Source organism: Drosophila santomea, chromosome 3R (assembly GCF_016746245.2).
Source record: "Drosophila santomea strain STO CAGO 1482 chromosome 3R, Prin_Dsan_1.1, whole genome shotgun sequence".
In the NCBI taxonomy this organism is placed as follows: domain Eukaryota; kingdom Metazoa; phylum Arthropoda; class Insecta; order Diptera; family Drosophilidae; genus Drosophila; species Drosophila santomea.
The window spans coordinates 4900316-4915381 of record NC_053019.2 but is presented as its reverse complement, the minus strand read 5'-3'; the positions used below and the strand labels follow the sequence as shown (position 1 = coordinate 4915381).

General features: G+C 40.7%; 2 protein-coding genes and 1 long non-coding RNA gene across 9 annotated transcripts in view; 2 read left to right on the top strand and 1 right to left on the bottom strand.

Moving 5' to 3' along the window:
• The window catches only part of LOC120451813 (neuroligin 4-like), a 41954-nt gene extending 31303 nt beyond the window's left edge, over nt 1-10651 (bottom strand). For 3 of the 6 annotated variants that reach the window (XM_039635776.1, XM_039635771.1, XM_039635775.2), the window contains exons 1-7: nt 10384-10651; nt 8933-9432; nt 3752-4176; nt 3210-3427; nt 2547-2696; nt 1981-2414; nt 1259-1642 (exon numbers count right to left, since the gene is read on the bottom strand). In XM_039635776.1, the coding sequence (XP_039491710.1) occupies nt 1259-1642; nt 1981-2414; nt 2547-2696; nt 3210-3427; nt 3752-4020 (1455 nt within the window). In that variant the 5' untranslated portion in view covers nt 4021-4176; nt 8933-9432; nt 10384-10651. The remainder of the gene's footprint in view (nt 1-1258; nt 1643-1980; nt 2415-2546; nt 2697-3209; nt 3428-3751; nt 4177-8932; nt 9433-10383) is intronic. The other 3 variants (XM_039635772.2, XM_039635773.2, XM_039635774.2) reach the window with 3 other exon arrangements.
• Nucleotides 5863-7463, top strand: LOC120451815 (uncharacterized oxidoreductase YjmC). Of its 2 annotated transcripts, XM_039635778.1 has the most exons (2): nt 5863-5990; nt 6055-7463. In XM_039635778.1, the coding sequence occupies exon 2, from the start codon at nt 6120-6122 to the stop codon at nt 7332-7334; it is 1215 nt and encodes a 404-aa protein (XP_039491712.1). In that variant the 5' UTR covers nt 5863-5990; nt 6055-6119; the 3' UTR covers nt 7335-7463. The 2 variants fall into 2 exon arrangements, with proteins under 2 accessions (XP_039491712.1, XP_039491711.1); XM_039635777.2 differs by having other exon boundaries at nt 5864-7463.
• Nucleotides 10652-11161: 510 nt separating the features above from the next.
• LOC120452288 lies at nt 11162-13486 on the top strand. The gene is made up of 3 exons (XR_005616450.2): nt 11162-11206; nt 11387-12586; nt 12647-13486. It is a non-coding gene; the product is annotated as an uncharacterized LOC120452288 (long non-coding RNA).
• The last annotated feature ends 1580 nt before the right edge of the window (nt 13487-15066 follow it).

Below are 15066 nucleotides of genomic sequence, written 5' to 3'. Positions count from 1 at the left end.
GGCGAGTGGTGCCCGAGCCTGAGGTTCAGATACAGATACAAATATAGCTACGGATTCAGATTCAGATTCAGATGCGGATTCAGTTCCAGTTTCAGGCGTCGACTGGTGACGGTTGTCGTTGGATGCTTTCTCTGCTTTCTCTGCTTTCTCCGCTGTTTGCTGTGATTTGGGTTAAGTGCTGCTTGTGCGCTTTTAAGTAGGTACATGTGTGTCTGTATACGTGTGTGTACGCTCTGTACATCAGTGTATGTGCACGCGTGTCAGTGTGTGTGTGTGTGTGTGTGTGCCTATGTCCTTGCGCGCATTTGCCAAATAAAGCGTGTTAATGTTTTGGCAGCAATGGCGTGTTAACTGCCTTCCATTTCGCTCGCTTGCACAAAACAAAAATAAAAACAAAAGACCAACAAGAAGCATAAAATAAATACACCCACACACATACAACAGCCAAGCAGCAAATGTAAAAAAATATTTAAAGGTTGAAAATGCCCTGAAACATGAGATTGATGTATTTATGTATGCATGCAAGTGTATCTGTTTGAGTGGCGAATGTTACCCATATACCCAAACGTGAAATTAGTTACACTCGCACACACTTAAACAGAGCAGAGTACCAACTTTTAAAAAGTGTTTTTTTTTCAGTTGCCACCGTTATTGCTTTTTGTGCCTTGGCTCTAGAAGTGTTTGCTTTCAGCCAATTACCCTAGGGAAACTATTAACTATTCTGCCACCTTCAAAGGGGTATTTTAATCATATTAACAGTATAGAATCAAACTCGATTGTGGAGTATTAAATAACAGGAATTATGTTATTTATATATATTATAGGAATATACCAGAAATAATCAATTAAATAATTTTAAACATATAGCTGGAATACATTAAATGGGAACAATTTCGAAAGAAATAATAAAATGTTCGTTTTTTAAATGTGTTGCATAAAATGGGTGAATTGGATTAAATTTGCATAATCAGACATGAGTCCAGTCAAATGACAAGAAAATAGATGATTCACTGGGGCGAACCATATTTCTTTCAAGCGCCAACTGTCTATAAAGTTTCCACTCGCAAACTTTTAAGTTAAAAAGTAAATGGCCAGATAAAGGCAATAATTAAGCTTTTACTGATGGTAGGCAAGCAGACCATATAACGTCATTAGGAGGGGGGGAAAAGATCTGAATAACAAAATTTATGGCTAAACTCGCAGACATCGCATTCTCAATATAGATTTATATTTCAATAGTATAAGGAAAATTACTCACCGTATAGAAAATCTCATTGAGGTGATAATTGTAGGCGTTGCGGACGTAGGTGCGGATAATTTTATCGCGTCTCTCGCCCTCGAAACCATTTTGTATATCGTGGGCACTGAAGCGCCAAATCGATTCGCCCGTAACGACGCCAAACAGGACGTCATAGTGACCGCCCATGTTCATCGCTCCCGCCCCGCCGCCGCCGAAATATCCACCGCCGAACGCCGATCCGGAGCCACCGCCTCCTCCACCGCCAGCACCGCCTCCTTGACCGCCACCACCCCCGGCGGACGACTGGAAGCCGGAGTCCGCTGACGAGCGCCTCGAGTTGCGCGCCATTAAATCATCGATATCGAGATTGGAATGTCCGGGTCGTATGACAACGCCATCAACCTAAATTGAAATCGAGGAGGGCAAAGGAATCGCAAGTAAGTGACAGGAGTCGTGGTGCTCCAAGGACGAGGAGTGGGGTGCGTAAGTGAGTAATAAAGTCCATTGAAGCGAGGACCGAACAAAGAGAGCAAGTGCCACAAAAAGCGAAATCAATGACTTCAAATGAGTGCCCTGAGTGGACTAACTCTTTGCCTCAAATGGCTTTAAATTCTTTCTTTAAATTGTAGGTTTTTCGTAATTATTTGACTCTGAATTCAAAGTACATAAGTGTTATATCATAAATTTGCTTGAAATAGTAACAGTTTTAATCTTTAGCTCTGTATTCATTTTAGACTCACCGAAGGTCCGAAAGATGTGAGAAAATTGGGAGCCTGAATGTCGGCGATGTAGAGGTCCTCCAGAGGCACATCCCTTAGACAATCCACAATCTGTTCGTGGTGCCGATTGATGTCGTCGGGAATGGTGCAATTCACCTCCTTGGCCAGCTTGATGGCGAACAGTACTGGATCCTCGACAAGAGCCCAGGACGAGTACGCCGAGCCGGACATGAGAATAGCCCGATGGAAGAGCCCACGGACCATCGTAGGCGAGGTCATCAGGTAATTAATACAGGCTGCACCAGTTCCGTGACCCGCTAACGTCACCGAATTGGGATCTCCGCCAAACTTTTGGATATTCTGCTGGATCCAGTGCAGGGCGGCCATCTGGTCCATGAGCCCGTAGTTTGCCACCCTCGCATGGGCATGTGGATTGGGATTGGCGTTGAGGAAACCTGCCGAATAATTCGGAGTGTTACATATTAAATATATAGCAAGAACCAGAGCCCATTTTAACAACTTGTAAGGAAAATAAAAAAATTTATTTCGTGTTTACATTAAAGGGATATTTATATATATTTGATTACCCAATATTCCCAGCCGGTAGTTGAGGGTCACCACCACAACTTCTCCGTAGCTCGCCAGGACACTGCCGTCGTAAGGATTTCCGCTGCTCCACTCGAAGGACTCGCCGTGTATGAACACAATCACCGGCAACTTCTTCTCATTGGCCCCGGCTGTTAAAATCGAAAAAGGAGTGAACAAAACGTTGTGTCAGTCGTGTTGCAATCAAGATACAAATATATTAGTCCTGTTGTTTTTCCTTATTTTTCGTGTTTTGAGATTTTTTGAGACTTGTGATAGCGCGTTTTTCCCTTTCAACACACCACCAAGTGCCCGAGAGCGCTCATGACCCATTAAACGTTTCCGTTTGCGTGCAAAGCGGATTTTGCCAGCAATCCGGCGGTGGAATCGCTTCAGATTAGCGATTCCCCCGGATCCGGCTCGTCCAGGGATTGTGAGCTTAGTGGGGTGGCTCTTGCGATAAGGTTTGCGCAGTGGTTACGTGAGCTCTAGCTTTTCTTTTGCGTAGAAATTATTGGCATTACGTGGCGTACGATTAATCTTAATTAATTGAATTTAAATGAGATTTATGTGCAGCTTTTTGTGCTTCAATTATGGCTGGCCATGCTTTTGGCTGTTTTTCCAGCATAGGCACTATATTCTTAAAGTTTATTTTCAGCTCTTACCATTGACCGGCGAGAACACATTTAGGTACAGGCAGTCCTCTGACTGGTTTTCCAGGAAGGGCAGCAATCTCTTCAAGTACTCCAGGCGACCCTTGGGCATCTTCTCCAGAGCCGCCGTTTCATTTTGGATGTTGGGCAATCGCTGCGGACACACGGGACTGTATTTATCCGATATCCGAATGCCGTCCCAAGGCGCTGGTGCTCTCGTGGGACTAAACCTGGATAAAACAGATTGAGTGCTTTGAATTTATAAAATGCGAATGAAAATAGAAAGCTATTGATAAAGCACAGCTGAAATATGAAATAAATGGGGGATAAAAACACTCATCTTAGGCACAAATAGATAAATGAACTTTAAAAATGTAATCTGAGATTATGCCTTTTTTAATTGATCTAGGTAAATATAGTAATAATACTGAACTTATTTCAACTGGTTTGTTATAGGGGTATGGGCTTCTAATTCAGTATTCGTCTTTTTAAGTTCTTGAGTTTTGTAACAAATATTTAAATATTTAATTATGCCTATTTTAAAAAGCTCGTACCGATTTTGTTTGGTGGGTGGCGTTGCATATGGCACGCCCAAGAAGACCTCCACGGATCGCAGGAAGCGGAAGCTGTCCAGCGGCAGGATGAGTCCGTGCAGCCGGCCGTAGCGCGTTTGGACGATGCGGTGGCCCAGCCGGGCGCCCTTGTAGATGTCCGCCGTGGAGGCCCCGGCACAGTCCATACAGCCAAAGAGGACTGTAGGAAGCAGCAGGAGCCGCAGCAACAGCAGCAGCTGGCTTTCCCCCATCCTGGCACAGTGGAGCATCAAATTGTGCGACCTGAGCGAGCTGTTGTTGAACTGTCTTCACCTATTTCGATGTGGCTCTGGATTGACGTGACCTCTTCCTGGTCATCTAGACTATCTGTGCTGCTGGGCTGGGATGACGAGACGAGCTGCCGGCTGACTGAATTTCATCCTGATCTGGAAAATGTAATGTAACATACCATTATTTGGTTAATTACCCATATTTGGTGTTGTTATTAACTAAAATATATTATTGAGAAATATTTGATTTGAAAGTCGTTTAAAATACATTTTTTGAAACAAGAAAGAACATGTGGTGGCAAAAAGTGTTTTGGCAAATCGTTGGAAATTTACAAGACTATTACAAAAATGAAAAAATATCAAAACATTTTTCAAAAGTGTGGGCGTGGCAGTTTTAGGCGGTTTGTGGGCGTTAGAGTAGGCGAGGCGACATGAATCGATAAACTTGAGCTGCGTCTATGTCCCTGGAGTCTGTATGCTTAATCTCAACTTTGTAGCTTTTGTAGTTCCTGAGATCAGTACGTTCATTCGTTCATTAAATCAATTTATTTATATAACATGGTGTTGGCAGTTTGAATATTTACAATTCTTAGAAAATGCTATAATTTTTTTACTTTAAGACATGTCTGTACCATGTCTGATTTCTTTGTATTGTTTTATTGCCATGCCAAGCTCAAAAATGAATTGTTCTGTAAACAAATAGACTTGAGCAGATTAAATAATCGGTTTCTGCAATTACTGTAAATAAAACAAAGTAGACATTTTTGCATGTGATTTCCGTGTCAATTATGTATGTATCCAATTAATAGGGTAATATGCATTATTTAATAATGTAGAGATGCTAGCCTGATAAAAAGCAAACTAGAGTACCATGTGGTTATTAAAAAAGCTCTTTGTTTGGTTTATAAATTCAGATCCCAGCTGTTGACTAATTCAATCATCTTTTTTACCGATAGCCATGAAAACTAATTGGTCATTTATTATCATGAATATGAAATTCAAGCGAACTTTATTTACAATCCATATTAAACCATTAGCTACATACAAAAAAGGAGAACGTGTTAAATTAAAGTGCTGTTTTATTTTTATTTGCAACGAGTTGGCAACACATGAATAAACAAGGTCACCGTCACATTTTCCACATCCCATGAACACTGAATTTTCATCTGGTACCGTTAAAATGTATCTGTATCCGTACTTGTATGTATCTGCTTGGTGTTTGCAGACCTCAAGGTTACTTTACACATCCTTAACTGTAGCAGTGCAATTTGTGTGCATTTTTAAGCTTTTACATCCATCGCATTTGTTTTCCCTTCTCGACTTTACCCTGCTTATTTGTGTCCTGATATTTCGTTGTTTCTGCGCTGACAATTCAAGTACGCACAGCGAGTGGTGCATGCGAAAGTAGCTCATTTGGTTATGTATACTTATTTGTAAAAAATGTATCTTTTGTATACCTCATATGTGAAATGTGAGCAGTTACCAAGAGCTACCCGTTAGGAAGCAATGGAATGCTCAGGGAGTTTGTTTGCAAATGTTCCTTATACATTTTTCCTTACATATCCACTAATATGTATTACATGTTTGTCTACATGTAACTACAAGTACATTGTTGTATATAAATTAATACAAGCAGAAGATGAAATTTTATAACAGGTATACGAGTAGACAGAAACAAATTCTATGAAAACAATGGCAATTAACAGTAGAGTTTTGCATTTTATTTAATTTACATTTATATAAAGTCAATTACAATTTATGATTACAATGAAATATGTTTTTCGCAAGTTTTTGGATCGTATAAATAAGGGATGACAATTGAATACTTTTACATATTTTAGAACTCATTATACCTTAGACAAATACTACAAACTCCACAGAAACATATTTTTAGAAAATAAGTAACACTCATATAGCCAAACGCTGAGAAAATGAGGGTAGTAGTCAACTTTCTCGATGCGCTTCGAAAGGTGAGCCTGAAGTTGTCCACTGAAAAGCTTGTGCCCAGTAGTAAAACGCCAAACAACTTGGCAGCACACAAATTGAATAAAGGGGTCAAAGCCACGGGAAATGAGCGTAGGTGCATCAACGAGTCCACTATGCGGATAGACCATACGGAGGAAGTCCCTAAAAATATAACAGCTGGATCTGACATGTTGTGGCATAATATCAAGAGGGTGCTGCTGATGTGTGGCGGGCAGAAGCAACCAGGAGGCTCTGAGGATGCGAAACGGATAAAGGATTCCAGCGCCCTGGTGGATGTCCTGGAGGCCCAGAGATTTGTTAGCCAGGTGTTCTCAGCCATGCAGGTGCCCAAACAAGCGGCCAGCGAGATGGCCGATGCTTTGATAGCCGCGGATTATATGGGTCAGCGTTCTATGGGCATCCATAGATTGCCCTCAATTGCGGCCGACCTTCTGAATTGTACTGTAGCGGGTAACGCCACACCGGGAGTCGTGTCCGAAAAGAAAGCCATCGCCTTAGTGGATGGGCACAATGCACCTGGACCCGTAGTGGCTAACTTTTGCATGGATCTGGCCCTTCAAAAGGCCCGGGAAGTAGGCATCGGCTGGGTTTCGGCTCGCAGTTCAAACTGCATTGGATTTGCCTCCTGGTATGCCTGTCAAGCGCTGGAACAGCGAATGATTGGTCTATGCATGACGAACGGTGCTCCAACTCTGGTGCCTGCTGGTGGAATCGAACCCATCTTGGGGGAAAATCCAATTGCCTGTGCCGCTTCCGGTGTCCACGAAAAATTTCTGGCTGATTTTGGTATGGCTGCCTGTTCGGTGGATGAACTGGAGCTATCCTATTGCAATGGGTGGTCAAATGAAGTGCCCAAATTAGTGGCTTTTGATAGGAATGGCAAGGAGACTACCTCAACAGAGGAGGCCTTGAGGGCCCAAAGAATCCGAGCCTTTCAGCCGGAGCACAAGGGTTTTGGCATGGCTGCCGCAGTGGATATTCTGTGCGGTGTGATGACAGGTGCTCGATATGCAAATCAAATCCAGCGTCGTGGGGTCTATAGTACGGAAAATGCTCCAGCGAATCTGGGCCAAGTTTATGTGGCCATCGATCCGATGCGTTTTTGTCCCTCCTTCGAGGACAGATTGGCCGATTTCCACCGCCTGTTGAGACTAGCCATGCCCAGCCAGGTGGGAAAGCCAGCGATGGTGCCGGGTGACAAGGAGCTACAGCACATGAAGTTGGTCGACGAACAGGGAGGACTCACAATGACTCCCTGTACTCTGTCTGTTCTGGAAGAACTGGCCACACAGTTGGACATCGAACCTTTGAAGATGACGGCCAACTAGTAAGGGTAGTTTAAATTGGTTGCTTGTGAAAAGTTTTAAGCTCGTGAAGTAGAGAATACTCTTTTTTAGTTTACTTTAAATAATTAATAATTACTATAAATCACGCCAAATACATATATGCCTAAATCAAACGGCTATTCTTCTTTAACAGGTGCTGTCGCACAATCATCTTGGTCTAATGTATCATTTACCCATTTATAAAAAGTTAAATAAATAAAAGAACATTTCCATTAAACACAACATTAAATACAATAAAGAGCTACGGAAAATTAAATGAAGAATATATAAAATTAGAGAAATATATAGGAATTTTCATTAAATTATATTTTATTCAAGTGTTGAATAGATATGAGCTATTTAAAAAGTTTTAGCAATTTCAATAAATTAAAAATGTAGACCAAATGTGGTATAAATGGATATTATAAAAACTACCTCTCTTTTTGAAGTTCAATACGGTAATAACATGATTGGTGTTGGTGTAAATTCCGTAAACTTTAATGTATAGAATTTTATTTTAAATTAAATTCATACTCGCTATTCTCTGGGTTGAAAAAAAGTGAAAGGGAAAGGGAAGTTTGCGAAAATAAATGTTTAAAGTTCGTTTAGCAAATGTTCAACTCTGAAATATCAAAGAATGGGGGCAAATTTTAAGTGGATTCCTGCCCGTCGACTAATTATGGAGCGTTAAAATATTCAAAAGTTCAAAAGAAGATCGTCTTTCTTCGTCTGGCGGCGTTTATTTGCGCACTGGAAAAATCTGCATAATTATTTGCGTTAATTTATGCACTCTCCAGGAAACCCAACCTTTTTTTTGGGCAAGTAGCAATACGGAGAGCCCAACAGCTGGGCCAACTAAAAATAGAAACTCAGGTGTTTGTGAAGCAATTTTATGTGCGTGTCTGTCATAGCGAAGTATCCAAATCGATAAAAAGCATGCTATAAAAGTGGATGAGAGGGTAGGGGAAATCATCCCAATCATTGGCGAAATGATTAATATGATATTCTTGCTCATCAGCTTGCGGCCGTGGGGCGTATGAGTAATAAGCTGAAACTTTTTATGACAGCGAGGTAAATTATGGCCACCACCCAGCTCTTATAATGTGCGATGTCGTCGCCAGTCGATGGCCCTATTCTTATCCGTAGCCGCATCCAAGTTCCTAGAATCTTTGGAAACGCAACACCTGCGACTTCTTAAGGTCCTGCGGCTGCTTTTACGCAACGCACGTGACTGTGGCATCCTTGTTGCGACTTGGATTTAGATCCATGACATTGTAATCGCTTATTACAGCTGCCAATCGCCAGTGAAAGTGGAAAGCGAGCGATGCTGCGGTCCTGGATTTATATTTAGACGCTTGGCGTCCCGGTTTTTACTTTGAACTCATTTATCTTCATTGAATTGATTTTATTTTTGTTAACGCCGGGTAAATTAGGAAACAATGTGATTGATCTGAGTAGGGACTCAGTCTTCGCTGTGATGGGTAAATCATTCGGTGATCTCCCAGGGCAAGTGGACACGATTATTTATTTTTGGCATATCCCAGCTTTGCGAAATTGACAACTTAAGCTTATGGCAGAGTTATTCTTTCTGCTTGACTTACCACATGAAAGTCACAGATCTATATACACGCACCCATGTATATTACTGCTGCTCTTATGACTGCTGGCAGGTTTATTGTTTCCAATGTTGGCGAAAATAATCCTCGACTTCGGTTTGCTCGGCTGTCCTTTTACTTCAAGCTTTCGTATCCTTTTTCTCCTCTATTTGACGTGTCCGCTTTTCTTTGTAGGTGTTCACACAATTGCACACGCACTCACTTATTGGTACACATATAGTATTGGGAAACCGTTCTGTTGATTTTTCATATATCCTGCACCGAGAAATAATTCATTTCTTGTTTTGAAACGAATTTTAATTGCTTTCACTTTTCACGGGATTCAGCATTTTTTTGCTTTTGTTCGTTGTCGTTGCTCTCCGTTTTTCGTTAGATCCTTTGTTAAAAATTTATTCGTTGCTACATTTTATTTGTTTAATTTTTTTTTGTTATAGCGATTTAAAAATGGTGTTTTCGATTGTATGCGTTCATATTTTTTTGATAGGCTTTAAATAAACAGGAATACTTTATTTATTGTATTATTTTTGTATTCCACCTTTCTATTTCCGCCAGAATTTGCTACAGTCCAAACGAGATTATTAATATTTCACAACATATGTTTTTGCATTTATTTAGGACGCGGTGGGACATTTTTATTTTTTAGTTGAACACCGTCCGCTGTTGAATTTTAGATCAACAAATTAATCGGCCAAGTCTAATTATTTAATTTTAAGAGAAAGACGAAAAAGAATGTAAAGTAAACATGTAAAGTTTCAAGTAAGACTAGTAATAAAAATGCAGTAACTAAATGCAAAAAAAGTGAAACCTGAATGCTGATTTATGAACACAAAAAACCTAAATAAATTTATTCATAGACTACAAAAGTAGCTAAAGCTAAATAAATATTAAGACGAAACATAAATATATTGCTACAAAAATCAACTGAAATACGCTTAATGAATAATAATAAAAATAGAACAGTAGAATAAAAAAAGCAAACGTAGGGATAATTTCCGACTAAATTATTAGCTAGGAGTAGGTAATAACTGGGGGCCTGCCTTAGCTTATTCCAACTTAAACTGTCAACAATTGAAACTTTGGCTTGCCTACTTTTAGGGGTTATAATGTCGTTGGCGTATGGCTGGCTTAATTATTCCATCCACGGCGATTAAACTTACAAGAGCCTAATTGCATGCAAGTCGTGCAGCGACGATGAAAATTCGGGGGCATGCAACGTGTTTCCCCCCAAAAAAGTGGAGCGTCAATGACCGTTAAGTGGAATGTGAGCGGCGTGGCTAACTTTATAGTGTATTCCCATAAAAATTTCATATATAATATTTTCGGGAGAAAAGAAAAAGCGTAAAATAAATAAGGATGGAGGAATGCCGCAAGGCAGCAGACAAAGGCGAAGATGACGCGGCTCGGTAGCGAATTCTTAAGCCTTGGCATACATTTACATTTCACGCACACACAAAGCGTAGATGTGTTTGTCGATTCGCCTTAATTTCGCATAGATAAAAGGACAACTTCTGCCTGAAACACATTTTCAATTGCTCACATTTACAGCTGGCGACGATACACTCATACAGCCGCAATCCGTCACATCAGCGCACACTAACACACGCGCACGGCGGGAATGAGAGAACGGGACTAAAGGACCAAGTACCGTTGCCACGTGCAAATTTCCGGCGCCAGAACGTTTTAGGTTGTGTCCACGACGCACGAGTGTATTCCAACGACTGAAGATTCCTTTCGTCGATGGCCTGGCTTCAGACCTCCTCGGCAATGTGGGTTAAGCTCCAAAAGTACTACTCTGTTCTCTCTGTGGAGAGAGAGAAAGAGCGGCCCTGGAAGTGGAACGCATTTAAAGCTCTCGCTTTCTCTCTTCAATCGAATCAGCTGTTTGCTCCACCTCCGGAAAATGGAGAAAAATCCGTCGAGTAAAAACCAAAACAACAATAGGGAATTAAGTCAATTTCGTGCCGTTCTCTTTTTGTTTTCAAATTCAACCCCCTCAACCGAAACTCTCGTGTTTGTTGCGCTTTGATTTTTTTTCTACGAATTTTATGCCATCGTTATTACCGTAGTCACATGGCGACAGACCCACTCAGCTTTTATTGGGGCAGGTAATGGTTCCTCGATGCCACTTCCTATTCGATGGATGCCGAGTTTTTATTCCACATTTTAATGGCTTATTGGGGAAAAACAGCGGTACTAACAACCTGCTCAGGAGTATAAATAATGAAATAACACTAATAATGCATGTGGAAGTCAGAATGGGTAAAGTTATTTATATATGATGTGTAGAACGAAAAGTTTATTTATATAGTGCCACTTAATGAGGTATTCCCTTATTCAATATGAATATTAAAAGAATGACAGAGAAAATATTCATTTAAATTATTTTTATTTTATTATATACAGTTATTTATTTATGAAAAACATTATAATTAATTTCAGTAGATGCAGGCACCGAAACAATCCAGCATTTTTCACAGGATTCTTCTTCGAAATGGTGACAAGCTTAAACGCAGAAACTTTGTTATATATTTTGTCCCATAAATCCTTGCGCCGGAAATCTCACACATAACGGCGGCCAGAACGCTAACAAGAAAAACCGGCTTACCAGCAGCAGACTCGCCACAACCTTCTTTGTCATCATCAAAAATGCCAAGAGAAGCGAAAACCGCCCCGAAAGCAACAATGACAACTCCAATGAATGGCGACAAATCAGTTAGCTAAATGTTGCCGAGCCAGGCGTGCGTGCGATTTGACCGCAGTTTGTGTGATTCCATCATCGAAAAACCATGCAGAAGGCGAAGGACAAAAGATCTAGGACATAATTGAAAGCGAAAGGCGGCGTGGAGAGCTCTGTCGAGCGGGAGGAGGTGAAAAATAACTGAAAATAATTTTCCAACATAAATCCAGGCACGCCAAGTTATTACAGTAATTTCGTGATAAATGTCCGATAAATAGATGTATAAGTAGAAGTCCTGTTCGTCGGAAAGCCGGCATACATGTCTAATGAAGTAGCAGCAGAAATCATGCTGTGCTAAAACAGCCCACAGTGCGTATGCGCTATGCTTGATGTCCCATGTCTAATTGGATTAATGAGATGTTATTGCACTCTTTCCACCGAAAATGCTCGCTATCTGCCCATTCCATGGTCGTAAATATTCAAAAATAACAATGGATAGTCAGCCAAAGGTCTATACGAGTAGTCCTCACACAAGCATAAATCAAATTATTTTCTATTTAATTTTGGGATTTCTTGCGCTGACAAAAACCAAAAGCCGTGAGGCTTAGTTCTCGGCTCCTGAAATGTTGAGCCATGCCCACCATGGACATCTGACATGATTACGAGCGGCGCGTGTTGCTACGATTGGATGTACGTATATATTTAGCATGAAATAACCCAATGCTTTTGGATGGGCGCAATTTATGGGCTTAGTATGCAAAGCTTGGTGCGTGAAATTTTGGCTTCAAATGTTTTTAATATATTTTCGCAAACGCACAAAAATTACTTGTCGGAAATACATACAAGGCATAGCCAAATGTCAGAAATATGGAGCGGATGCCAGTCTACAGTTTTCGGGAATCTCAGACAGCATCTCAAGCAATTTATGTTACGCAAGTGACAGACGGAGCGGCGTTAAACGGGTTTGTAACAAATTTAAATTTTAATTAATGCCATTAATAACAAGGAGATCCGCCGCGCAGGGCATGTTTTAATGGGTTAAGACTGGAAAAACGTGAACGCGGACTGGGGGTGATTTTTAACGCGCAATTGAAGTTTACTGCTGTCCGAAAATGCGAAAATGCGTTGTCTTGTCTGTTTTTCACGCTCGTCTGTCCTGGCTGTCCTGGCGAGATGGAAACAACCGCAAAACAAAACTTTGCAATTTGCTGCGAGTACAAATTGGAAAATCTGCCTCCAGACGGAAGGGGAATGGTGTCCAGACAATGCGCACTTAATGCGCGGCCACGAGCCGATCCGCTCTTTAATTGTTGATTATACAAATTGTTTGAAGCCTGCCCATGGACAATCGCGTGCAACGAGCCCATGGTCCGTAGTCCGCGGTCCGTTGCAAGGCCATAAAATATTCAAGTTGAAGAGTTTTCCACAACGGGCACGCACTAAAAACCACAAATGGTAGATGAGCATCCTGCTGGGGAGGTGAATCCTTCGGTGGAGCCGACATGGGCAGCATGCTTGTTGTCATCCGAGCTGGCCACATAAAAGTGTAATTAAGTTCGCGTGTCGCACATTTAATTGTTTTTTAATGAATGAGGGAGCAAAAATCATTGTACACAGCAGCTGCATTTCAGACGCATCCGTCCTGGTGGCAAAAGGCGCAACCTTCAGGACTCGATGCATTTTCGATGGTTTTTTTCTGCTCTGCCCTGCACTGGTAACCGTGCGAAAAATTGTATTTTTCCCGGCGCCAAAAATTTAATTATTTCCGTTTCTCTGATTTGTTTGAGGCTCAAATTGAAAAAAGGGTGGAACATTTAAATATTCCCCGATCCGGAGCAATTCTTATGGCAAACATTCCACTTTCCGGCGGCTGTCGCTCTGCCCTGTTCACAAGTGAATTGATTTCACTGGCAAAGGGCTGCGGACACGAGAAATTTATTCCAACAACAGAAAGCAGAAAAAAATCTCGTTTACATTCGAATAAAATAAAGCCGAATAAACGTTTCGTTCATTTCTATAAATATGAACAAAAGGGATTATTTCCATTGGATAGTCTTAAAGATACGCATTTGGTTTCATTTTTAAACACTGCCTACCCTTTCCCATATATCATAAGACATTGAAGACATTGCGAGGCATTGAATTTATGGTTCAAGAAATGCAATAATGCATAAATAGAATATATTTATCGGGAACCATTTCCAAACTATTAAAAATTCTGTCATAAATCAATAAAATGCGATTTATGCGATGCCAGCACTTGATGCCTGAATGTGTGTGTAATTCGCACAAAATATTTTATATGTAAATTGCGGAGAACGACGACGCTAGGAAATATGCAAAGAGTGTTTTGCCGATGAGAAATATTGCAAAAAGGATACGAAACAAAAAATACTGAAATGCCAACCATCGAAATGCCGACTGTCGAACATGGGTTCCTCATGCTTTTGCTTCTGCTTATTGGCGCACTTTGCTCCTTTTACGGTTGCATGAATTTTTGAGCAGCTTCACTTCCGGTTATAGTAGCCGGAAATTGCAACAGAAATACTTGCCACACAAACACACTCCCGCAGTGCGGTATATGTATGACATTTGTATGCAAATACTGAGTCGATGATTTTGCATATGTTTGTCCACGAAGTGCCACGGTGCGTATGCGTGATGTGCACAAGCGATCTGGCTTTTCCTTCGCTTTATTTTTATTTCCCCAGCAACAACGCTCACCTGCATCGGCGTTCTACTTCAGCATATTTTCCTCCATAACCTTGGACAAACAGCATTTGAGCAGCCCTCGGGCACATTGATGGCTGGCAGTATTTATGAGACGCATAAAAATGGCAAATTTGTGGCAGTCATTGAGTTATTTTCAGGTGTGTCTTCTCCGCCATCTCACCAGGGAAGAATTCTCGCAGAGAAAATGGGGCAAACTACTATGGGGGAAACATTTTGCAAGCTAAGTGAGTCGGATTTGCATATTTTATATGGCAAGGATTTGTAGAATTTCCTTCCAATGCTGAGAATTTTTGAGCGTTTACATTTTCTCGACAGTTTACGATGGCAGCAGAGAAAAGTGCTTCGCTGTAAGTATACTTTTGGGCAGAGTAATTGAAATATTTATAAATGTGTGGATTGTATAGAAATTCTCGGTACATATATGAAAAAAATAACCCATAATTTTGGTGGAAAATTTAGAATCTATGAAGTGGCAAAAATTGTAAAGTAGATATATAAATTAGACTTAAAGTGCACAGATGGGTAAATGTCCCGTGCATCTATTATATGTACATGACATACGTACATTTTAAAGCTATTTCATTACAAAATGAAGTGGGCAGATTGATTTATTTCCCTAACTAACATAAAAATATACCTATTACATAATATCTTAGTTGTCTTACCAAGTCTGTTGGTAAATAATGATGTATCGATTAAAAACTAGCCT